Consider the following 26,593-nt stretch of genomic DNA (forward strand, 5'->3'; position numbering starts at 1 on the left):
TACAGCAACGGCAGCAAATATAGTGATACAACATACTGAAGGAAATGAGCACTACTACCCAAAAACTAACATAGCAGAAGTTGTAACTACTAGATACTGATGGAAAGGGGGAGACAGACAATTCCAATCCTCCTGGAAAAACCCGTGTTGCTCCCCTTTCACCAAGTTACCTTACAAGACACATTGGATGTCATCCCTGAAGAACCTGTAGAATTTGGACCTATGGTTGACCATGATGAGTCCAGACTTCTTGTGATGCACTACCTCCACGCCAGACATCACAGCACCCATCTCAGTCGTGTTGCCAGTGTCTTCGTCCAGACCAAACTCAAAGACTTTGGTGATGCAAAACCTCCCATTTCCCAAGTACACAAAGCTGCAATCTTGCATTATCCAGTCCTCGGGCAGATCAAGGTGTGGCCAACTGTACACTAAAGGTGGACACCTCTTCGAGAGAAGACGGGAGATACCCATTGCACAAAAGTGGTTGGGTGCATAGCTGGCAATGCCAAATAAGAGGTTGTCCAGCTCCGGTACATGCACAGCACGACTGAGGAATGGCAGTGTCCAGGAGCCAGCCTTAAACCACTTGCGACTGGCTGTGTTGAAGCAGTAGGTGCCAAGGCTTTCTTCTCCGGAGGAGACAACAAGAATTGAGTCACCTTCAATTTCAAGCAGCGCATGGGAATTGAGAATGCAATTGTCAGCATAGGCAGGTGGTGTTGGTAGCTTGAGCCAATTCCAGCCTTTCATCGTCCTGCCATTAGAAGGGTTACTGTACATGAGTACCTCGAAGTTGTAGGGATCATAGCTGGAAGGGAACCTTCCCATAACGTAGAAGGCATCAGCACGTTCACCGTCAGAGGCTTCGGGATTAGTGGTGGAGAAGCTGATGGGCCTGCTCCCCTTGGGACTGTTGAGGCATGGAATTGGCTGGACAGAACCGGGGTCCATGTCGTATAGGGCGGTGTGGCCAGCGGCGTCCACGCAGAGGATCTTGCTTGCACCACCGCTGCCTCGTTCATGGAAGGGCAGGAAATCCAGTCTTTTGTTGTCTGAGGTGGACCGCTCGAATCTGAGCTTGGACGGAGGTATCCGCGAGATGGTCTCCATCCATGGTGGCACAACGGCTGATGATGGGTACTCCATATCGAACCTTGATTTTTCTGCTGCCTGTGCTTCGGCCGTGGATCGGTAGAAGAGGTGTTCCTTGGCTTTGATGCGACTGACCGTATACAAGCTGCCACCGGCACCGCCAGTGCCATACCTCTCCATCACAACATTCAGGAACTGTCGCGCCTTCATTCTATTTCTCCCCACTCCTCCTGGAAAACAGAGATGACGAATTAGAAGATGAATGAAACCCCAGAAGACGGCATTTCCACGAAAACAAACAAGACCGGCCAGGGAAACAAAATACGAACGTTCAACGGGCAAGAGAAATAAGGAGTGGTACCTGCGGCAGACAGATCCAAGTGTCTTCCCCTCCAATTTCACGGAATCGAAGGCGGCGGTTGCAGCGGGGGTGGAGGCGGCGGCGGCGACGGCGGCTGCGGCTGCGGCTGCGGCTGCGGCTGCTGCTGGGATAGGGTGTGGCATCTAGGTTTAGCCGTCTCATTTCCTTCTCCGCCTTATATATATGGTATCGACATATCATGGGCTGGCGAGCCTTATAACAGCCCACACAGGTTTTGCCGCAGGGGAGTGTGCCAGATGGGCTGGCCCAGGCGCGCGGAAGGCCTCTTTTCACCTTTTCTTCTTTTTACTTTCGTTTATACGAGTACTTCCAATATTCTAAATAAATATATAGTAGAAACCACTTTACATAAAACATTTCCAAAAATATTAACCAAGCATTTGAAAAATGTACATGTGTGTATACAAAAAATATACAATGTGTGTGAAAAAGTTGATCATGAAATATTAATCAACCTTTTGAAATAATGTCAAACAAGTATTTGAAAAAACATTATATGTATATACAACCATGTATTCAAAAAACGTTAAACTTGTATTTTAAAAAGGTTGAATATGTATACAAAAAATGTTGACCATGTACTCAAAGAATGTTAATCTTGTATTTTAAAAATGTTATATGTGTAGAGAAAAAATGTTGACCATGTATTCCAAAAAGGTTAATCTTGTATTGTACTCCAAACATGTTAAACTTGTATTTGAAATTTTTTAATCAAGCATCTGAAAAAAGTTCAAATGTGTATAGATTTTTTTTGACCATGTATTCAAAAAAGTTTAAATGTGTATAGAAAAAAATTTGACCTTGTATTCAAGAAATGTTGATCTTGTATCGTATTCCAAAAATGTTAAAACTGTATTTGAAATTTTTTTATCAAGCTTTTAAAAAAATGTTAATCTTGTATTTGAAAGAAGTTACTCAAGCATTTGAAAAATGTTAAATATGTGTAGAAAAAATGTTGACCATGTATTCCAAAAAAGGTTAATCTTTTATTTAATAAATGTTAAATATGTATTAGGGAAATGTATTAGATATATATGCAAAAATTGGGCACACAAAAACAGTTAAACCAAGAGAAAACAAAATAAACGATGAAAAATGAGAAGAAACAAACAAAACCAAAGAAAAACGAAGGGGAGAAAATAAAAGAAAAAAGGCAATCAAAACAAGAAAGAAAAAAAGAAAAAAAAGGAGGCGATGGTTCCTGTTTCGTCACCAGGGTTTTTGTTACTGAATAGAGCAAATTTTGTAGTGTGAAGTCCAGAGAATTGTTAGCAAATCATCGACAGCCAGAGCTGGTCGGTTGGCAGAACTTTGTACAAAGCTACATCATGCCGCCAATGAACTGAACCGAAGCAACACGCGAGGGAAGCATGGCAAGAACATCAAACCCTCACATCCACATGTGATCTAGATCGAAACCTCCATCTACTCATAGAACCGCTCATGATGCCACCGTTGGCAAACTTGGTAGGAAACAAAAAAAAATTGCCCTACGATCACCCAGGAACAATATGAATATGTATATAAGGTTTAGTTTGGATCACGATCGCTACCGACTCTGGAGTGCAGCGGAACTAGACAAGTCGGTGTAGATCATACTTGGAGTCCCTCGAACAGTCGATGAATGATCACATGAACTGCCCACGAACGATACCACGAATGGAAGACCAAAAGCACAGCCTCTCTACTTGGTTGCAAGCGTATGGTTTTCACGATCCAGCAACGCTTCATTGTCCAAAGCTAAACGTCGCTGGAGAATTAGAGGGAGGAGATTAGAATCACACTCGACTTGTAAGTATGAGGATTAGATGATCTAGGTCAAGCTCGATTTCATCAACTAGAACTAGAGGAGGCTCCAAAACTTGTGTCCCAAACAGCAAAATTGTCTATTATATATGTTAGAGGGGAGAGGAGGGGCTACCACCAAGGAGGGAAAGACCCTCCTTGGGTTGCCGGCCAAGGAAGGGGGGGCACCTCCTATTGGTGGCGCAATGCTCTTTCCACCACTTTGCCTTTTAAGGCACGTTGATATTAAATTAAATATAAAAAGCCTTCTAACAATTACTAGAACCTTTTATTATTAATTTAACATCACCAAAAACATTTTCCACCTATATATATTAATTATTGGGAATACCCGGTATTGCCCGATAAACTCCGAAACCCTTCGGGTGACCCCGAAACACTTCGGGTTCCTCTTGGAACTACTCCTAACATTAATGAAACTATTTCACAAATAAATCCTCGATACTCCCGTCCTATTAACACTCAGCAGATCGTGATTACCTTAAGCTTGTTACCCTGTAGGTTTGGTAAATCATAGACATTAACCAAACTCCTTCGTTCAATGACCGATAGCGGAACCATGGACGTCCATATCGATCTCCATGATTACACGTATGAATTTTGAGTGGGCCTTTGATTATCATGTGATGTTACCTTTGCTTCACGATACTTTACAAAACCTGAGGTGAGATATATCAGTATCCTCTTGAGTCACACACATGTTGACTATACCAGTCTCCTCGTTTTAGATTTTGTCCTTCTTTCTCAATGACATGTTCCGGCATTCCCGTGGCGTAGTCACCCGTGTCTGGCCAGACAGTGATGGATGTTCGATATGTCTCCGTTGTATCTACTTTTCCTAACGCTTTTAGTCTTTGTTTTGGACTCTAATTTGCATGATTTGAATGAAACTAACCCGGACTGACGCTGTTTTCAGCAGAACTACCATGGTGTTGTTTTTTGTGCAGAAATAAAAGTTATCGGAATGGAACAAAACTTTTTGGACAATTTTTATACAATAAAAGAAGAATACTGGAGCCAAGAACCACCGGAGGGGGCCCTGCATGAGCACAACCCACCAGGGGCCCCCTCCTAGCGCGCCCAGGTGGGTTGTGCCCACCTGGTGGCCTAAATCACATTCTTGGAGAAAAATTTCATTCTTGGAGCACTACAGCCTTTCTGATAAGTCTTTTGGAGAAGTCTGTATTTACAAAGCATATAGTTTTATACAGACTTTTGGAGAAGTCTATATTCTTGGAGAAAAAAGCCATTCTTGGAGCACTACATCCTTTGTGATCAAAGCATATGGTTTTATATAGACTTTTGGAGAAGTCTGTACTTACAAGAAGAACACCACAACCCCACGGAGAAGAACTAGGCCGGATGAGACCCATTCTCTCTTGAATATCGAGTTGCTTCTTCAGCTCCTTCAACTCTTCAGGTCCGAGCTTGTAAGGACGCTTGCACACTGGTTCCATGCCAGGCTCAAGATCGATGACGAATTCAACTGGCCAGTGTGGAGGCATTCCTGGAAGCTCTTCTGGAAAGATGTCTTGATATTCGCAAACGACTGGAATTTGCGAGATAGCATCCAGTTCACCCTTCTCGTTGAGGGAAAACAGACGGATGGTATCATCACGAGCAGCAAAGACAATTACATCCTCAGACGAATGAGTCAATTGAATCTGCCTGGCTGCACAATCAAGATGTGCCTTGTGCTTAGAAAGCCAATCCATTCCGAGAATAAGATCAATATCCGAGTTACCAAGAACCATTGGGGAAGAAAGGAACTTGTAGTCGCCCAAGGTGATAGTAACATCTGGCACCTCCAGACTTGCACTCAAACGTTTGCCAGGAGAAACGATATCCATTTGTTTACCCAAATGAGAAGAAACGAACTCATGCTTGGTAAAAAATGGCTTTGACATGAAACAATGCGATGCACCAGTGTCAAAAAGAACTCTTGCGGGAATATCATTAACAGGAAGGTTACCCATGATGACATCTGACGAGTCCTCTACCTAAGCCGCGTTCATCAAGTTGACCTTGGCGTGCTTGGGGTTATGCTTGACCACAACTGTACTTGCCGATCTCACAGGAGGAGGAAGAGGAGGGAGACGCCTCTGGTTGAAGCACTTGTTGGCATAGTGACCCTTCTGTTGGCACTTGTTGCACGTGACCTCTGAAAGCGGACGGTGATACGGAGCACTTGACCTTGGAGCTTGAGACGAAGTCTTGTTCTGAAAGCCAGGGTTGGGTGGGTGGGAAGATCCACTGCCACCTTTGCTCTTCTGATACGGCTGACGAAACGGAGGATGAGGAAGTCAATACTTCTGCTGCTTGGCCACTTGAGTAGAGGAAGAAGGAGTAGTGTCTCTGACTCGCTTCTTGGAAGCATCACACCTCAGTTGAGCGGCCTCTTGCTTCAATGCCATGTTGTAGAACTCATCGTACCTCAAGGGCTCAAAGAGAACAAGAGCTAGCTGGATTTCTTCTCCGAGACCACCCCTGAACTGGTATATCATGCTCTTCTAATCAGGGACGTCCTGCTTAGCAAAGCGGGTGAGCTTCTGAAACAACTTGCTGTAGTCATAGACAAACAAAGAGCCTTGCTTCAGGTTGCGGAATTCCTCACGCTTGCTTTCAACCATGCTCTGAGGGATATGATGAGCTTTGCAATCTTGGCGGAATTCATCCCAGGTAATCACATGGCCTCCTCTGGAATCCTTGTACTGCTGGAACCATTCTGCAGCTTGGTCTTTGAGTTGGAAGGAAGCGAACTTGACAAAGTCCTCAGGCCTGATGTTACTGCACTCGAAATGCTTGCACAGATCCACGAGCCAATCGTCAGCATCAGTTGCCTCAACACAATTGCTGGAAGTCTTTGGCCCGTTAGCAAGGAACTGGTTGAGTGTAGCAAAGTGATTTTGATTGTTGCCTTGGTTGCCTTGATTCGCTTGATTGCGCTCTTGAAGAATTTGCATGATCAACTGCGTGTTTGCATTGGTTGCGGCCATCACAGCTTGCCATGCCTCCGGAGGAGGTGGAGGTGGTGGCGGATCCTGATTCTGATTGGTGCTCTTAGCGGGAGCCATCCTGAAGAGGGTGACAACCATTAGCACATAGACAGACAAATGTTGAAGCTGAATCCAACGGAATGAAAATTGCAACATATAGTCTTCACATCCGAACATAAGAACGAATGCATTCCTCTTGAAATGGTCACATATCCATAAATTGAGAAGCCACTTAGAATTTAGGTAGAGAAATAATTCAACAAGGTACGGATCAAGAATGAATACTCGGTAAGAAATCCCAATCTCAAACCAAATATCCGTGAAAGAAGAACTAGAGCTACAGGAATTCCCACCTATGAAGCTCCCGAACCTTTCCAGTTATGCAATCAGGTGTTGGGGATATAGGGGAAGCATAATATCTCACCCAAATCTAGCAAATCCTACATCCAGCTGTATCCATCCTTCAACACATAACCGAGAAAAAACTTCGGAAACCATCTACCTCAACCTTCGAAAAGCATCCGTTATACAAGTTATGGCGATACTGCCGAACTCCTGCCCCAGTACTGGGTGGCGTCGAGGTTATCTCACCAACGAACTGCATAAAAGAGATTTTCGATGTCGGCGTACTAAACTCAGGTATTCCAGAATTGCAACGATAAAATTGTGACGACAACACCTCAGAGCTCAATTCCCCGGGACACTGCCACAACCCCTAAAGACAGGAGGCACCAAGAACAATGTTCTCGTCACAAAACCATCGGAACGATTCCAAGATACCCGCGTGATCCTAATTTTTTTTAGTGAAATTTGAGAAGAGAAGAGTCAAAACTCTACGTCAGGATGCCTTACCAGAGCGATGAGGAGACTGGGAAGTAAAAAGAATTCCTAAACTCTCCGATATATAATTCCTAAATGACTCAAAACATTTTTCTAGACTCAACAACGGCTGCTAAAAACGATCAAGCAATGGGGGCTCCTAAGGTCGGGGAAGGCTCTGATTACCAACTTGTAACGCCCTCGATGCGACTATAGCTCCCACGTGTCGAGGCATGAGTTAGAGGCATAATCGCATTGAAAGCAATGTCGCAAGTTAGGCAATCATAACAACATCCCATGTAATATAGATAATAAAAGGGGAGACACATAGTTGGCTTACACTCACCACATCAATCAAAGTACATAAATAGCATTACAACATTCAAACACTCATGGCCCGACTACGGCGCCAAAATAAAAGAACAACCCAACATGCGACACGGTCCCGATCACCCCAACTGGGCACCACTACTGATCATCAGGGAAAGACACGTAGTATCGCTGAGAGTCCTTGTCGAACTCCCACTTGAGCTCAAGCGCGTCATCTGGAGCGGAATCATCAGGCCCTGCATCTGGTTTGGAAGTAATCTGTGAGCCACAGGGACTCAGCAATCTCGCACCCTCGCGATCAAGACTATTTAAGCTTAATAGGTAAGGCAAGGAAAAAATATGTGGAGCTGCAGCAAGCGACTAGCATATATGGTGGCTATCCAGTTCGTAAAAGAGAGCGAGAAGAGGAGGCAAAGCGCGAGCGAGAAACTAGAGGGCATCCTGCGGCAAGCATTACTCCAACACCGTGTTCACTTCCCGAACTCCGCCGAGAAGAGACCATCACGGTAACTCACACAGTTGATTCATTTTAATTACATTAAGGTTCAGGTTATCTACAACCAGACATTAACAAATTCCCATCTGGCCATAACCGCGGGCACGGCTTTCGAAAGTTCAAGTCCCTGCAGGGGAGTCCCAACTTAGCCCATGACAAGCTCTCACGGTCAACGAAGGAATAGACCTCCTCCCGAGACATACCGATCAGACTCGGTATCTTGGTTCTTCAAGACACTTCGACAAGTTAAAACAAATCCAGCAACACCGCCCGAATGTGCCGACAAATCCCGATAGGAGCTGCACATAACTCGTTCTCAGGGCACACTCAGATAGGTCAAGCTACGAGTAAAACCAACCCTCGAGTTTCCCCGAGGTGGCCCCGCAGGCTGCCTGGTTTGGACCAACACTCAGAGGAGCACTGGCCCGGGGGGGGTTTAAAAAAGATGACCCTCGGGCTCTGGAAACCCAAGGGAAAAAGAGGCTAGGTGGAAAATGGTAAAACCAAGGTTGGGCATTGCTGGAAAAGCTTTAATCAAGGCGAACTATCAAGGGGTTCCCATTATAACCCAACCGCGTGAGGAACGCAAAATCCGGAAACATAACACCGATATGACGGAAACTAGGGCGGCAAGAGTGGAACAAAACACTAGGCGAGAGGCCGAGCCTTCCACTCTTTACCAAGTATATAGATGCATTAAGATAACAAGACAATATAATGATATCCCAACAAGTAAAATAATGTTCCAACAAGGAACGGTCTCCAATCTTCACCTGCAACTACCAATGCTATAAGAGGGGCTGAGCAAAGCGGTAACATAGCCAATCAATGGTTTGCTGGGACATGGTGGGTTAGAGGTTTGACATGGCAATTTGGGAGGCATGATAAGCAAGTGGTAGGCATCGTAGCATAGGCATAGCAAAAGAGCGAGCATCTAGCATAGCAAAGATAGTAGTGATTTCGAGGGTATGATCATCTTGCCTGCAAAGTTGTCAGAGTTGACTGGATCCTCGAAAGCAAACTCAACGGGCTCCTCGTTAGCGAACTCGTCTCCCGGCTCTACCCAAACAAGACAAACAAGCAACAAGGACACAATCAACCACGTGCAAGCTCAAACAATAAGATGCAAACATGGTATGCTATGCAGGATGCAATATGTGATGCATATGCAAGATTTGACAAGGAATGAATGAACCCGGCCTCAACATGGAAATCCAAGTGTGCCACTGGAAAGATGAGATGAAATCGCTTGAAAACGATATAAAGATCACCGGAATCGGAGTTACGGTTTGGAAATGGCAAGCAATTCAAATATGACCACGTTCTGCGATTTACAGCAAGTAGCCATCTAAATGCAACAAGATGAACATGCTACAACACCCAAACATGGCATCAAAATACATGGCAGGGATCCATTCATGATGATTAACAAAAGACTAGCACTGAGCTACGGCCAATTCATCCATTAACAGGTTCAAACAAGCATGGCAAAAATGCATTTGGCAAACAGATCTAAGACTTAGTGAAATTAACACTTGTCTGGAAATTCAGATCAGATAGCACTCTTTGGAGCATGAAAACAATATGCTACAGGACTTGAACATGACAAAGTAAAGCATGGCATGGAGCTACTCAAAGAGCTTAACAAAAGTCCCTTAGTGACCATGAGCCAAAAGGGATCAGAAAAAACATTTGCAAGCATGTGAACATGGCAAAAACATAATCAGATCACAGACTTAGTGAAAACTGGAGCATGCTGAAACATATATCAAGTAGGCATGTTTACGAGCTCGATGCACTCACTACAGAGCATGTCATGACAATCTAAGCATACACCCATCAAGAATACACAAAATACAAGCTAGACATGGCAAGAACAATAACATAGCATGCACGGATCAACTACAACATCCTCGGCAAAATCGCTAACAAGTAGACAATCTGCCCAGATTCACGAAATAGCAAAAGTAGAGTTCGATTGACTCAAGCTAGGCTGCTCCATAATTGCAAACAAAGACATGGATGGATAGAGCACTACAAGATTAACAAAACATCCTTATTGATCATCCTCAAAAGAGGTACGGATCACTAGGAAACAACATGAACATATGGCATAATGAGATAAACAGTCCAAGGACTTAGTGGAAATGCTAAGTCCCTGAAATCAGCATTAACGAATGCTCCACTTTGCAAGCTTGTGCTAGTCACCACACACATCACAAAAATACATGGGTTGCACCTCCGGAAAGATGGCAAAGCATATAACAAAACTCATGAAGAGCTTAGGGGCATATCATGCACACAATAATCATGGCAAAAATGACAAATATCTAATTGGAGCAGCAGATCTGACAATTATCTCAAATAGCATTCTTCTAACAGAATATCAGGCATCAATATGAACTCAAATAAAAATGATGCAATGAGATGAAATGATGTGCTCTCTGAGACAAACATTTTGATATGCTATATGCCCAAAACGGAGCTACGGATGCAGAGTTACGACGCGATGAACATAGACAAAAAGTTAGGGTTTCAGGCAAAAATTCAACCTGATCCGGATCTGGATTTGGATGTGCACTGTAGCGGCGGCGCGTTCCATGAGGTTCACCGGAGATGGCCGCGGCGGTGGCCGGACTTGCCGGTCTTGGGGTGGTGACCGGAGCTCGCCGGCGTCGGCGGAGCTCGCCGGGGCGGCGTTGGACAGCGGGGAGGCGCGGTGGAGACAGGGCGACGCCGGTGCGGCGAGCCGGCGCGGCGGAGCGGCGGAGGGCGGCCGGCGGGCGGCGCGCCTCGGCGGAGGAGGAGCCGGGCCTCGGGAAGATGCCCCGGGCGGCGGCAGGAGGCAACGGGCCTCGGGGGCCCCTCCTGGGCCTCCCGGGCCGGCGGCGACGGCGAAGTGGGGCGGCGGCGCGACCCAACGAGCGAGCGACACGTGGCGGCGGCGGGTGGATCCAGACGTGTCCGGCCGGACAAAAAAAATGTCCGCCGGCGCGAGAGGTGGGTGGTTCTAGGGTTTCGTCCGTGAATTGAAATGGGGGGTTCTTTAAATAGAGGTGGAGGGAGCTAGGAGAGTCCAAATGAGGTGCGGTTTTCGGCCACGCGATCGTGATCGAACGCTCTAGATGATGGAGAGAGTTTTGGTGGGTTTTGGGCCAAAATGGAGGGGTGTTGGGCTGCAACACACATGAGGCCTTTTCGGTCCCTCGGTTAACCGTTGGAGCATCAAACGAAGTCCAAATGGTACAAAACTTGACAGGCGGTGTACCGGTAGTAAACCAAGGCCGCTTGGCAAATCTCGGTCCAATCCGGAAATGTTTAATCCCCACAGACGAAAGAAAGGTAGAAATGACCACCGGAGGAGAACGGAGCACCGGAATGCAAAACGGACAACGGGGAAAATGCTCGAATGCATGAGACGAACACGTATGCAAATGCAATGCACATAATGACATGATATGAGATGCATTACAACGACAACAACACACGGAGACAAAAAAACCCGAACCCGAGAAAATAAAATAACTTAATGCCGGAAACGGCAAGAGTTGGAGTACATATTGGGTAAATCATAGCCGGGGTGTTACACACTTTCTCCTCTATGGGAGGGGAACCCCTTGGATCTAGATCTTGGAGTTCTTGGTGTTCTCTGATACGTCTCCAACGTATCTATAATTTTTGATTGTTCCATGCTATTATATTATCTATTTTGGATGTTTAATGGGCTTTATTATAAACCTTTATATTATTTTTGGGACTAACCTACTAACCCAAGGCCCAGTGCAAATTGCTGTTTTTTTGCCTATTTTAGTGTTTCACAGAAAAGGAAAATATCGAACGGAATCCAAATGGAATTTAACCTTCGGGAGAGTTACTTTTGGAATAGACATCAAGAAAGAAACGAGGCGACCACGAGGCAGGGAGGCGCGCCTGCCCCTGGGCGCGCCCCCACCCTCATGGGCCCCTCGCAGCTCCACCGACCTACTTCTTCCTCCTATATATATCCATATACCCTGAAAACATCTAGGAGCACCACGAAACCATATTTCCACCGCCGCAACCTTCTATACCCAAGAGATCCCATCTTGGGGCCTTTTCCGGAGCTCCGCCGGAGGGGAAATCGATCACGGAGGGCTTCTACATCAACACCATAGCCTCTCCTATGATGTGTGAGTAGTTTACCACAAACCTTCGGGTCATAGTTATTAGCTAGATGGCTTCTTCTCTCTCTTTGGATCTCAATACAATGTTCTCCTCGATCTTCTTGGAGGTCTATTTGATGTTACTCTTTTTGCGGTGTGTTTGTCGAGATCCGATGAATTGTGGGTTTATGATCAAGTTTATCTGTGAACAATATTTGATTCTTCTCTGAAATCTTTTATGTATGATTGGTCATCTTTGCAAGTCTCTTCGAATTATCAGTTTGGTTTGGCCTACTAGATTGATCTTTCTTGCAATGGGAGAAGTGCTTAGCTTTGGGTTCAATCTTGCGGTGTCCTTTCCCAGTGACAGTAGGGGCAGCAAGGCACGTATTGTATTGTTGCCATCGAGGATAACAAGATGGGTTTTTTTTATCATATTGCATGAATTTATCCCTCTACATCATGTCATCTTGCTTAAGGCGTTACTCTGTTTTCATGAACTTAATACTCTAGATGCATGCTGGATAGCAGTTGATGTGTGGAGTAATAGTAGTAGATGCAGAATCATTTCGGTCTACTTGTCGCGGACGTGATGCCTATATACATGATCATGCGTAGATATTCTCATAATTATTCACTTTTCTATCAATTGCTCGACAGTAATTCGTTCACCCACCGTAATACTTATGCTATTTTGAGAGAAGCCACTAGTGAAACCTATGCCTCCCGGGTCTATCTTTTATCATATAAGTTTCCAATCTATTTTGCAATCTTTATTTTGCAATCTATATCATAAAAATACCAAAAATATTGCAAGGTTCTTATTTTGCAAGGTTCTTATTTGTTTGTGTAGGTACGAGGGACTTGCGTGTGGTCTCCTACTAGATTGATACCTTGGTTCTCAAAAACTGAGGGAAATACTTACGCTACTTTGCTGCATCACCCTTTCCTCTTCAAGGGAAAACCAATGCAGTGCTCAAGAGGTAGCAAGAAGGATTTCTGGCGCCCTTATCGGGGAGTCTACACACAAGTCAAGACATATCAAGTACCCATCACAAACTCTTATCCCTCGCATTACATTATTTGCCATTTGCCTCTCATTTTCCTCTCCCCCACTTCACCCTTGCTGTTTTATTCGCCCTCTTTTCCGCTCGCCTCTTTTCCATCGCCCTCTTTTTCCATTCGCTTCTTGTGTGCTTGTGTGTTGGATTGTTTGTCACGATGGCTCAAGATAATACTAAATTGTGTGATTTTTCCAACACCAACAATAATGATTTTATTAGCACTCCAATTGCTCCTCTTACCGATGCTGGATCTTGTGAGATTAATACTGCTTTGCTGAATCTTGTCATGAAAGATCCGTTTTCCGGCCTTCCTAGTGAAGATGCCGCTACCCATCTAAACAACTTTGTTGATTTGTGTGATATGCAAAAGAAGAAAGATGTGGATAATGATATTGTTAAATTGAAGCTATTTCCGTTTTCGCTTAGAGATCGTGCAAAAACTTGGTTTTCGTCTTTGCCTAAAAATAGTATTGATTATTGGAACAAGTGCAAAGATGCTTTTTATCTCTAAGTATTTTCCTCCGGCTAAGATCATCTCTCTTAGAAACGATATTATGAATTTTAAGCAACTAGATCATGAGCATGTTGCACAATCTTGGGAGAGAATGAAACTAATGATACGTAATTGCCCTACACATGGTTTGAATTTGTGGATGATCATACAATTTTTTTATGGTGGATTGAATTTTGCTTCTAGAAATCTTTTAGATTCAGCTGCGGGAGGCACTTTTATGGAAATCACTTTAGGAGAAGCTACTAAACTCCTATATAATATTATGGTTAATTATTCTCAATGGCACACCGAAAGATCTACTAGTGAAAAGGTTCATGCTATGAGTGGACAGATGGATGAACTTATGAAATTGTTTGCTAATAAGAGTGTTTCTTCTGATCCTAATGATATGCCTTTGTCTACCTTGATTGAGAATAATAATGAATCTATGGATGTGAATTTTGTTGGTAGGAATAATTTTGGTAATAACGCGTATAGAGGAAAATTTAATCCTAGGCCGTATCCTAGTAATTCCTCTAATAATTATGGTAATTCCTACAACAATTCTTATGGTAATAATAATAATAAGATGCCCTCTGATTTTGAATCTAATATTAAAGAATTTATTAGTTCGCAAAAGAGTTTCAATGCTTTGATTGAAGAAAAAATGTTTAAGATTGATGAGTTGGCTAGGAACGTGGATAGAATTTCTCTTGATGTTGATTCTTTGAAACTTAGATCTATTCCACCTAAGCATGATATCAATGAGTCTCTCAAAGCCATGAGAATTTCCATTGATGAGTGCAAATAAAGAACCGCTAGGATGCGTGTTATAAAGGATTGCTTTATAAAAGCGTGTTCTTCTAGTTTTGATGATAATAAGGATGAAGATCTAAAAGTGATTGATGTGTCTCCTATTAAATCTTTGTTTTGCAATATGAATCTTGATAATGATGGGACTGGAGATGAGACAACTTTAGTTAAAAGGCGTCCCAATGATTCGGAGTTTTTAGATCTTGATGCAAAAATTGGTATCTCTCGATGTCTCTCGAATAAACACGTTCTCTCGAAGTCGACTCCTCTCATGCATATAGTTCCTAATGCGTTTTTTGAGGCTAACTTTGACCAAACGTTAGAGCAATAATATATGACATGCAACTTACACAAAGCATACCTTCAATTTTGTATGTCAAAGGAGCTTCCAATAATATAATTTGCATAGTATACATCTCATGTGCTATTAATCTTCTCAATAGTCAAAGGTTGTCTTGAAAAACACATTAGGCCCTATATAGATGGAAGGAGGGAGTAGGTGTCAGGACCCCGATTCCAAGACACATCGATCTAGCCGGTAACACCTCATATCACTTTGCGGCCTCACGCACGATATCCCACGGGTGTCGCCTTACCATGGCCCGGGACCGTTTGCGCCTTTTGGCTCACGTATATGATAGTGTCGCTAGCATCCATATGACAGAGAACCCGGGCCGACATGGCTAGTCGTGAACCCAAAGCGGCACAGACCTATGGAGACAGGCATACATGAATCACATCGAGCATGTCGGTCATCGGCGAGTGATTCCGGGCTATAGCACTGGGCTAACAGGACTCCGGGGAACCCGGGCTGTAGCAGGCTAGGCAGGACTCCGGAAGTCACCGCGTGACATTTCCCCGAAGGGACAGACATAGGAACGAAGTGAATCACATGCCGGCCAGTCAAGTGTGCTGGGCTAGCAGGACTCCGGTGAACCGGGCTGTAGCGGACAACTATGGCTCAAGGAACACTAGACTACATTTCCCCATAAGAAAGGCTGCCAAGGATAAACAACTAGATTGTCGGATCCCACTCATACCAAGCATTTCAATCATACACACAATATGCCCGATATGAGTACATACAACATGGCATCACAACAAAACTCTACAACTCAAGTACTTTATTTAAAGGCTCCAGAGAGCCATACATAACATGTTCATATAGATAGGGGTCACATGACCCGACACTCAAGTCATACAATCATACAAGCACATGCGGAAGCAACCGGTCTGAGTACAGACACTAGAAAGAAAGAAGGCTCCTCGAGGCCTGTCTATCTACATAGGGCCCTCCATGGCCAGGATCACCACCTGGGTGGCTAGTCACTCGTCGACGTCAAGGTATACATAGAACCCATCGGAGGGGGCGGTGTTGTCGTCTGAAAACAGTAATTAAGCAAACATGAGTACAAAGGTACTCAGCAAGTCTTACAACAGAACCTACTATACATGCTTATTCTCAAGAAGGTGGTGGGGATATTGCAGCAAGCCAGCTTTGACTCTTGGCTAAACTATCCTACGGAACTTCACTAGTAAAATAGTTTTCGCACACGAGTCCACTACTCACTAACACAATACTCCACCGTGGATCCTCCCTCGTCATCCTACGAGAGGGCCATCCTCGGTACTCACACTTATCTTGAGTCTTTTAGCAGTATCCATTAACTTGTCTATGAACTGTATAGGCAACCAAGTAGTCCTTTACCGCGGACGCGGCTATTCGAATAGTTTTATACCCTGCAGGGGTGTACTTCGTCACACATGTTTCCACCACTTAGCGTCTGCACACGACATGTGCTTGGCAGACTTCAAGCGAAAACCGACGTGGGTGTAGACCACGACCTAACTAACCTCACAAGTCTCTAGTCCAGGTTTATCACCTATTCAGGTTCCATCCGCAAGGAAATCCGGCCGGGGTGTCCTCAACGGCCCCAAATGATGTGTACAGGGTCCCGAGATGCCAAACGGGCGCCCGGCATACCCGGCCACAGTGTATCTACCGCATCATAGCCCACCCCTAGGGCCAGCGCTACGCACGGCCGCCAACACATGTCCTACAAACACCAGAAACTAGTTGCAACTCCTGGACAGAGGCGAGAGGGGTCAGTAAGTCGAGCGGGGTCATATTTCAGGGCCCAATGTGTGGTAGTAGCTGAATCTTAAATCACGCATACAGATCTCAGTTCTTAGGGACGGCCTCAATGAAACAACCCACCATGTACTCCTACATGGCCTCTCATTGATACCTTTACCAAAACATGTTCAACACATCCCTCATATTACCGACATAAGCATTTCACTCTAGCCCATCACCCAGATGAACCAGACCTGACACAACTCTAAGCATAGCAGGCATAGCAAGGTAGGAATCACATACATGGCTCAATCAACTCCTACACATGCTAGTGGGTTTCATCTAGTTACTGTGGCAATGACAGGTCATGCAGAGGATAAGGGTTCAACTACCGTAGCACACAGCAGTTTGAATCGCGATGTCTTAATGCAGTAAACAAGAGCAGAAGCGAGAACATGGGTTGTATCGGAATGATCAATAGTTGCTTGCCTGATGGAGTGGTAGCGGGATACTGCCCTTCAGTTGGATACTCGTGAATATCCTCGGAGGCAGAACCTACCACGAAGAACACATCGGAACACAATCAACACATGACGATATGCAACAATATGATGCATGCTATGACATGGCAATATGAATGTGTCTTGGCCTAATGCACGCTAAAATAGGAAGGGATGAACTCATTTGAATCAAAGATTCAAATATTAGCTCATTAAACATGGCCTTAATAGTGCATTTCCTTATTCTGCTTAAACAGCAAGGTAAACTTGTTTTGTCATGCATGAAACCATTACATATGGATAGATTGAATTTTTCTGATAATTTTTCATATATAAATTATTTCATTTGGAGTTACGGTTGAATTTCTATGATTTTTAGAAGTTTTAAACATTTTCTGGAATTTCCTGAATAAAATAAATCCAGAAAATGCATTACTGCGTCAGCATTACGTCAGGGTGACGTCAGTGGTCAACGGGGACGTCCAGGTCAAACCTGACTGGTGGGTCCCACGTGTCAGTAGTTAATTAAGCTAATTATCTTAAATAGAACTAATCTGATTTAGTTAACAGAGGGGCCCACTTGTCATTGACTCAGGGGAGTCAAACTAGGCCCACCCAGGGGTCAAAGTGGGTCAACTCGCCGGCGAATCGACACCGGCGAGGCCCGAGACGGCGGAGGCCTTCGGATTTGGTCCTCCGGTGACCAAATCGACGGCGGAGAAGTGCTACGCGTAGCTGGGGAGCTGCCGCATCCAGTGGTGCAAGTTGTTGGACACGGGGACGCCGGAAACGACGCCGGCGAGCTCGACAGCGGCGGCCGGAGTTCGGCCAACGGCGGGTTAGGCGATGCAGGGCGCTAGGGGAGGCGCTGGTGTGTGCTACGTGCTCCTGGTGAGGTGTGGAGCACGGTGGTGTGCCCGGCTTCAAGCCACTGTGGCTCTGGCCATGACGGTGACAAGGCACGGCGCCGGCGAGCTTCGGCCGTGGTGGAAGATGGAGCTAGGGGACGGAAACGGAGGGGGCGAGCACGGGGAAAGAATCAGGAGCTCACAGGGAGTCGTGTGGCGGTCTCAGCGGGCTCGGGGACGGGCTGGAGAAGAGGTGCGGTCGCCGGCGATCTCGGATGCCCGAGGTAGAAGACGACGGCGATGGCGGTGCTACAGGGCCTCCGGCGAAGCGTGGCTCGGTGGGGAGGGCGAGGGAGTCAAGGCGGAGCTAATGGGCTCGTCGGAGGGGCGAGGGGATGTCTCTGGCGGCGACTACAGCGATCGGCGGCGAGGGACGCGCTCGGCCATCGCGGGAGAGAGTGAGGGAGACGAGGGGAAGAGTGAGAGAGGATGAGAGGGGGACGTGGGGGTCGCGTGGCGTCCCTGGGCGTCTCGCGGGCGTCGGCAGAAGCAGGAGGTGGCCGGCGCGTGGCCGGCGCGCGGCGAGCACGCGCCCCTGCCTCCTGGCGCGAGGAGGACGACGACTGGCAGAGCCAGTCGACCTGGGCCGAGCCAGGTGGCTGGGCCAGCACAGGTAAGGCCCAGGTAAACTTCCCTCTCTCTCTTTTTTTAATTTGTTTAAGTTTTTCTAATTAACTGCGACTGTTGGGCTTTAAATAAAATACTAAAACGTTTCCAAAAATCCTGAAAATAATTGTGGGCTATGTTTAGAATATATCCAACAGCAAACATTTATTTCCAGAATTATTTGAGCATTTAAATTATTTTATAGCATTTAAATGCCCAAATTCAAATACTTATGATTTAATTCAATGACCTTCTGTTGACCTAGAAAATTGTGCACCAATTTTTGCCAGAGGTTCTAACCTAAGGCAAAGAGGGTGAACTTTTTAGAAGGGCATTTCAGGTTCATTGAAAATAATTTTAGTAAACCCTAGTTGTTTCCAGGGGGGGGTGTTGGGGGTTCTGTCTTCCCCAATTCAAATTTAAGAAGAATTTAGACATGATGCACATTCTAATGCTTGAACTAGCTAGGGTGTGACAACTCACCCCCACTCAAAAGAATCTCATCCCGAGATTTAGGATCCTTTGGAAAGAAGGTGGGGTACTCGAGTCGAAGACGATCCTCCCTTTCCCAAGTGGCTTCTTTCTCGGAATGGTGTGACCATTGAACCTTGAGAAACTTGATATTATGACGTCGAGTGGTACGCTCGGCTTGATCAGGGATACGAACGGGATATTCCCGATAAGAGAGGTTATCTTGTAGATCAAGCGTTTCGTGGTCCACTCCACGGATAGGATCCGCGAAGCAACGCCTGAGTTGTGAAACGTGGAAGACATCATGAACTCTGGAAAGATGCGGAGGTAGTTCCAATTGGTAGGCAACTTCTCCTCGTTTGGCAAGAATGCGAAAAGGTCCAATGTAACGAGGAGCCAATTTGCCTTTGATACCGAAACGATGGGTTCCCTTTAACGGGTAACCCGAAGGTAAGCCTTCTCGTCAACTTCATAAGTCATAGGCTTATGTTTACGATCATATTGACTCTTTTGACGAGATTGGGCTGTTTTCAATTTCTCACGAATAACGCGAACCTGCTCTTCCGCTTCCTGAATCATATCCGGGCCAAAGAGTTGTCTTTCCTCGGTTTCTGACCAGTTAAGAGGCGTTCGACATTTTCGTCCATAGAGAACTTCGAAAGGAGCTTTGCCCAAGCTAGCTTGATAACTATTGTTATAAGCAAACTCCGCGAATGGGAGGCATTTCTCCCAACTCATTCCGAACGAGATAACAGAGGCTCGGAGCATATCTTCCAGAATTTGATTGACTCGCTCTACTTGACCACTTGATTGAGGATGGAAGGCGGTGCTAAAGGAAAGATGAGTTCCCATAGCATTTTGGAAACTTTCCCAAAATCGAGAGGTGAAGAGACTCCCACGGTCTGAGTTAATTTCCAATGGGACACCATGAAGGGACACTATTCGGGAGATGTATAATTCGGCTAGCTGGCTAGCGGTGATACTCTCACGAACAGGTAGGAAATGGGCTACTTTGGAAAGTCGATCGATCACGACGAAGATGGCATTATTCCCTCTCTTGGTCCTGGGAAACCTAGTAATGAAATCCATACTGATTTTATCCCATTTCCATTCAAGAATAGCCAAAGGTTGAAGGGTGCCAGCAGGCCGTTGATGCTCTGCTTTAACACGACGACAAACGTCGCAATTAGAAATGTATTGAGCGATTTATCTCTTCATCCTAGTCCACCAAAACCTCTGGCGTAGGTCTTGATACATTTTAGTACTACCGGGATGAATGGTGAGAGGGGATTCATGAGCTTCCTTAAGGATCAACTGGCGTAGATGTTGTTTCTTGGGAACCACCAAACGGTTCTCAAAGAAGACCGCACCCCGCTTATCCATGGAAAAACACTTAGCAACTCCGCTAGCCATGTTTTCCTTAATCCGGGATATGCCCTTATCACGCTTCTGGGCAGCTATAATTTGATCCATAAGGGTAGGTTTCGCCACCAGGGTGGATAGGAATCCTCGAGGAACAATGTGAAGATTAAGCTTACGGAATTCCTCATGGGGAAGTGGTTGACTTTGTTATAACATCAGGTTGTTACAATAGGATTTACGACTTAGTGCATCAACCATGACATTGGCTTTGCCCGGGGTGTAAGTTATTCCTAAGTCGTAATCCGAGATCAACTCAACCCAACGTCTTTGCCTGAGATTCAAATCTGGTTGGGTGAAGATATATTTCAAACTTTGGTGATCGGTGAAGATCTCGCAACGATTACCGAGGAGGTAATGTCGCCAAGTTTTAAGTGCATGGACTACAGCTGCAAGCTCTAGATCATGTGTGGGATAATTTTCCTCATGTGGGTGTAATTGCCGTGAAGCATAGGCAATTACCTGACGATCTTGCATGAGTATGCAACCTAGTCCTTGTCGCGAGGCGTCGCAATAGATAATAAAGTCCTTGGAGAAATCTGGTGGTACCAGTACGGGGGCAGATGTCAGGCGTCTTTTCAGTTCCTGAAAGCTGAACTCGCACTGCGGAGTCCACTCAAACTTTTTATCTTTCTTGAGGAGTTCAGTTAGAGGTTTAGCAACCTTGGAGAAATTCTCGACGAAGCGGCGGCAATAGCTCGCTAAGCCCAGGAAGCTCCGAACTTGCTTGACCGTCTCAGGTGGAGTCCAATCAAGGACGGCTTGAACTCGCTCGGGATTGACAGCAATACCCTTACCAGAGATTACATGGCCTAGATAGGTCACTTCTGGCAACCAAAATTCACACTTGGAGAATTTGGCATAAAGGCGATGCTCTCGAAGTTTCATCAATACCAGCCTTAGATGTTCGGCATGTTCCTCTTCATTCTTGGAGTAGATGAGCATGTCATCGAGGTATACTACGACGAATTTATCCAAGTACTCCATGAAAACCGAGTTCATTAACCGGGAGAAGGTAGCCGGGGCATTGGTTAAACCGAAGGACATAACGGTGTACTCGTATTGGCCATAACGAGTAACAAAGGCCGTTTCGGGAATGTCCCCGTTTCTGATTTTGATTTGATGGTAGCCCAACCTCAAATCCATCTTGGAAAAGACTGAGGATCCAGCGAGCTGATCATACAGATCGTTGATCCTGGGAAGCGGGTATTTGTTCTTAATGGTGACCAAGTTGACAGGTCGGTAATCCACAACCATTCGATCTGTTCCATCCTTCTTCTTAACGAAGAGGACGGGGCAAGCCCAAGGAGAGGAACTAGGACGAATGAAACCCTTTTTCAAGGACTCATCGAGTTGGTTCTTAAGCTCGGCTAGTTCTAAGGGTGCCATCTTGTAGGGTCTTCTAGAAATTGGAACGGTTCCTGGAACAAGGTCTATCACAAACTCAACATCCCTGTCAGGTGGAACACCTGGCAGTTCTTCTGGAAAGACATCCGGAAAGTCTCGGACTATCAGAACATCCTCAAGGTCTGGAAGGGGGTTGGCATTTAGGGAGTAAAGTTGGCGCTTGGCCACTCGAGTTAAGACATCAACTGTCTTGCCTAATGGGTGAGTAAGTTGAACGGTTCTAGTGGCACAACCGATCTTAGCATAATGAGCTGACATCTAGTCCATACCTAAGATGATGTTTATGTCCGAGGACTTGAGAGCTATTAAGGATGCAAGGAAGACAAGTCTATCGACAAGAATTTCGTTCCCATGGCTTACTCTAGAAGTTTGCCATCTAGAGCCAGGGGTTTGAATTTCCATGGTAGAGGGCATGTCACAGAATGTCGTGTTGTGCAATCGAGCATAGTTCTCGGATATGAATGAATGAGATGCTCCAGTATCGAAAAGAACAGATGCCGGATGGCAGTTAACAAGGAGCGTACCAAGGACGACGTTGGGATCCTCATGAGCCTCCTCGGCTGAAACATAGTTGACATGGCCACGTGCAGTGGTGGCCGGCTTGGCGTAGAACGTTTTTCCCGCGGGCTTACCACGGCCAACGGACTTTCCAGTTTGATTGGGGTTGTTGTTCTGGGGACACTCTCGGCTATAATGACCCGACTCTCCACACTTGAAGCATGTCACCACATTGGGGCGTGGAGCAGCATTAGCAGCGGGGCCACCATAGGGCTTGGGCGGTGCAAATTGCTGGTTGGGACGAGGCGCCTCAAGGGATGGCCTCGGATTGAACCTGGGTGGCAATGCCGTGCTTGGAATCCACACCCAGCGCTTCTGAGCTCCAGAGCCGGATGAAGAGCCAAAATCACGGGAGTGCTTGCGTGAAGCGTCATAATCAGTCTGGCCTGTCTCAGCACTGATGGCTTTATTGACCAACTTCTGGAAGGAGGTGCACTCGTGCAGACGAAGATCGCGGCGAAGCTCAGGCTAAGTCCCTTGCGGAACCTTGCCTGCTTCTTAGCGTCAGTAGATACCTCTTCAGGGGCATAACGTGCCAGGTTCCCAAATTCACGACTATAAGCATCCACAGTCAGTCTTCCTTGGGTGAAGTTGCAGAACTCCTCCCTCTTGCGATCCATGAGACCTTCCGGAATGTGATGCTCACGGAAAGCCTCACTGAATTCAGCCCAAGTAGTGATTTGACCGACCGGGCACATAGCTTCGAAGTTTTCCCACCAAAGGCTAGCAGGGCCTTCAAGGTGATAGGCAGCATAGGTAACCTTGTCGACTTCGGCTACGTTGGCAGAACGTAGCTTGTGGGTGATGCTGCGAAGCCAGTCATCCGCATCGAGGGGCTCGACGAAATGGTTAAACTTTGGTGGGTACAGCTTGATAAAGTCATTGATTGACACCAAGTCATTTTGCGGGTGGCGTGCAGTGTTCTGCTCAATCCGCTCCAGCAGGCGGTTAGTCTCATGCTTGTTTCTTTCCGCCTCCAGCATTACTTCAGCCAGAGAAGGCGGGTGAGGCAGATTTTCACCTCTAGCTGCACTGGCTTCCCCCTGCTCCGGGGCAGCAGGGTTGCTGCGGGTGTTGACCATCCTAGGAGAAAACAAGACAACGGTTTAGACAAGGATGGCTCAAACTTACTAGGGAAGTGCAGAATGTAATGGATAACACGGAATGCAGAGATGTTCATCCGTATGTCATGGTAATATAAAACTGCCATATATATACCAACGGTCATACACATCATACATAGTTTAGTACAAGCCCAGGCTATAGTACAACTATGATGAAAGACGTTACATCTCATCGGAGGCATTCCAAGCTCCTATACATTATTTGTCTACACCTCCGGAATCGATTACACACAAAGTCATATTCCACAAGTCACGCAGGACAGTGAAGATACAACTATTACAATACTAGTGGTACTACTACTAACTCAGACAGCTCCGTAGTAGTCCTCATAGAAGTCACCTCCATAGCCTGGAAGTTCAACGTGACCATCCGGGAACAGACGGTCCTGAGGAGCCTGTGGACCATAGGGGCTAGGATGGGGTCTTGGACCAACAAACGGTGGCCTGCGGGGACCACGGGGTGGGGTGATGCCTCCCACATCACGCCAATCCACCACATCTGGCAAAGCAGACCTCACAGGATACAGATCCCTTGTATCCATACATCCAGCTTGCACCGCAGGTGCAAACCGAGTCAATGTGGCACAATGATCAGCACAGATATTAAAAAGCTCCAGCCTTAAGGCCCGATTCTCTCGGTCCTTATCTTCGAGCATCTCGGCAGTGGTACGAGTTAATGAATCCTCCTGAGTGGAGTCAGCATAGATAGCCTGAAGATACCCTTGCGCTCCCGGAAGTGAAGCTGGCATGTATCGGAAGTCGGTGTTCCGAAGCAGGCCAGTCTGAACTCGCATGATGGTCATCATGGAATAGGCAGCATCCTGCACAGCCATCTCAACAGTAACCCCGAGTCCATAGGAACAGTGAAGGGGCTCGGTAGATCCAGGATAAGAAGGAAATATCCTGACGGTGCAGAAATACTGGCTTTGATTAAAGTCTCGGAATTGCTCTTCGACGGTGTATTCGGGATACCAACGGTAACCCATCTCGATCATGACCCGGACTAACATAGCAGTATAACCGGGCACGTCAAGGCACCTGGTCAGGCGAACCACTTGGTTTTGAACACGGTTGGCCATCTGAAAGCACAACCACAATGCAAAGACATTAGAATTTCTAGGGAAAATTGGACAGTATAACGGCTGTAAATGCTCAGAAAAAGATTTGAGACATCCACAACAGTTCGCAATACCACTCAACAACATCATATCAAGGTTCTGATCCAAATAGCAACATACTAAAAATAGTAGAAACTGAACTGGGGCTTGTAACAACAATCCTATAAGCTACTACGGATTAGTAACACGTGAACCTGATAGAAGAAGAGAGCCTAGTCCTTAACCCACGTTGAATGAGAAGGGAATGACTCAGATAAGAGGCATAGGGTAAAGGAGTAAAAGAGCCTTACGTTCCCTCCCATAATCAATTCCCCTACATATAACTAAAGCATTTCTAGACTCGACATCGACCAGTTTGGCTCAACGAACCTACAGGCAGTCCGGCTCTGATACCAACGCTGTCAGGACCCCGATTCCAAGCCACATCGATCTAGCTGGTAACACCTCATATCACTTTGCGGCCTCACGCACGATATCCCACGGGTATCACCTTACCATGGCCCGGGACCGTTTGCGCCTTTTGGCTCACGTATATGATAGTGTCGCTAGTATCCATATGACAGAGAACCCGGGCCGACATGGCTAGTCGTGAACCCAAAGTGGCACAGACCTATGGAGACAGGCATACATGAATCACATCGAGCATGTCGGTCATCAGCGAGTGATTCCGGGCTGTAGCACTGGGCTAACAGGACTCCGGGGAACCCGGGCTGTAGCAGGCTAGGCAGGACTCCGGAAGTCACCGCGTGACATTTCCCCAAAGGGACAGACATAGGAACGAAGTGAATCACATGCCGGCCAGTCAAGTGTCCTGAGCAGTAGTGCTGGGCTAGCAGGACTCCGGTGAACCGGGCTGTAGCGGACTACTATGGCTCGAGGAACACTAGACTACATTTCCCCATAAGAAAGGCTGCCAAGGATAAACAACTAGATTGTCGGATCCCACTCATACCAAGCATTTCAATCATACACACAATATGCCCGATATGAGTACATACAACATGGCATCACAACAAAACTCTACAACTCAAGTACTTTATTTAAAGGCTCCAGAGAGCCATACATAACATGTTCATACAGATAGGGGTCACATGACCCGACACTCAAGTCATACAATCATACAAGCACATGGGGAAGCAACCGGTCTGAGTACAGAGACCAGAAAGAAAGAAGGCTCCTCGAGGCCTGTCTATCTACATAGGGCCTTCCATGGCCAGGATCACCACCTGGGTGGCTAGTCACTCGTCAAGGTCTACATAGAACCCATCGGAGGGGGCGGTGTTGTTGTCTAAAAACAGTAATTAAGCAAACATGAGTACAAAGGTACTCAGAAAGTCTTACAACAGAACCTACTATACATGCTTATTCTCAAGAAGGTGGTGGGGATATTGCAGCAAGCCAGCTTTGACCCTTGGCTAAACTATCCTACGGAACTTCACTAGTAAAATAGTTTTCGCACACGAGTCCACTACTCACTAACACAATACTCCACCGTGGATCCTCCCTCGTCATCCTACGAGAGGGCCATCCTCGATACTCACACTTATCTTGAGTCTTTTAGCAGTATCCATTAACTTGTCTATGAACTGTATAGGCAACCAAGTAGTCCTTTACCGCGGACGCGGCTATTCGAATAGTTTTATACCCTGCAGGGGTGTACTTCGTCACACATGTTTCCACCACTTAGTGTCTGCACACGACATGTGCTCGGCAGACTTCAAGCGAAAACCGACGTGGGTGTAGACCACGACCTAACTAACCTCACAAGTCTCTAGTCCAGGTTTATCACCTATTCAGGTTCCATCCGCAAGGAATTCCGGCCGGGGTGTCCTCAACGGCCCCAAACGATGTGTACAGGGTCCCGAGATGCCAAACGGGCGCCCGGCATACCCGTCCGTAGTGTATCTACCGCATCATAGCCCACCCCTAGGGTCAGCGCTACGCACGGCCGCCAACACATGTCCTACAA

General features: G+C 46.2%; 1 protein-coding gene across 1 annotated transcript; it reads right to left on the bottom strand.

The window, feature by feature from the left end:
- Window positions 1-1,617, bottom strand: LOC147987189 (uncharacterized). The gene is made up of 2 exons (XM_087545172.1): window positions 1,457-1,617; window positions 1-1,325 (listed from the first exon to the last, which is right to left on the bottom strand). Exon 2 carries the CDS (start codon window positions 1,303-1,305, stop codon window positions 172-174), a length of 1,134 nt encoding a protein of 377 aa, XP_087401298.1. The 5' UTR covers window positions 1,306-1,325; window positions 1,457-1,617; the 3' UTR covers window positions 1-171.
- Window positions 1,618-26,593: the final 24,976 nt, after the last annotated feature.

This window comes from Triticum urartu, chromosome 2A (genome assembly GCF_056163025.1).
Source record: "Triticum urartu cultivar PI428250 chromosome 2A, HENAU_Tu73, whole genome shotgun sequence".
Taxonomy (NCBI): Eukaryota; Viridiplantae; Streptophyta; class Magnoliopsida; order Poales; family Poaceae; genus Triticum; species Triticum urartu.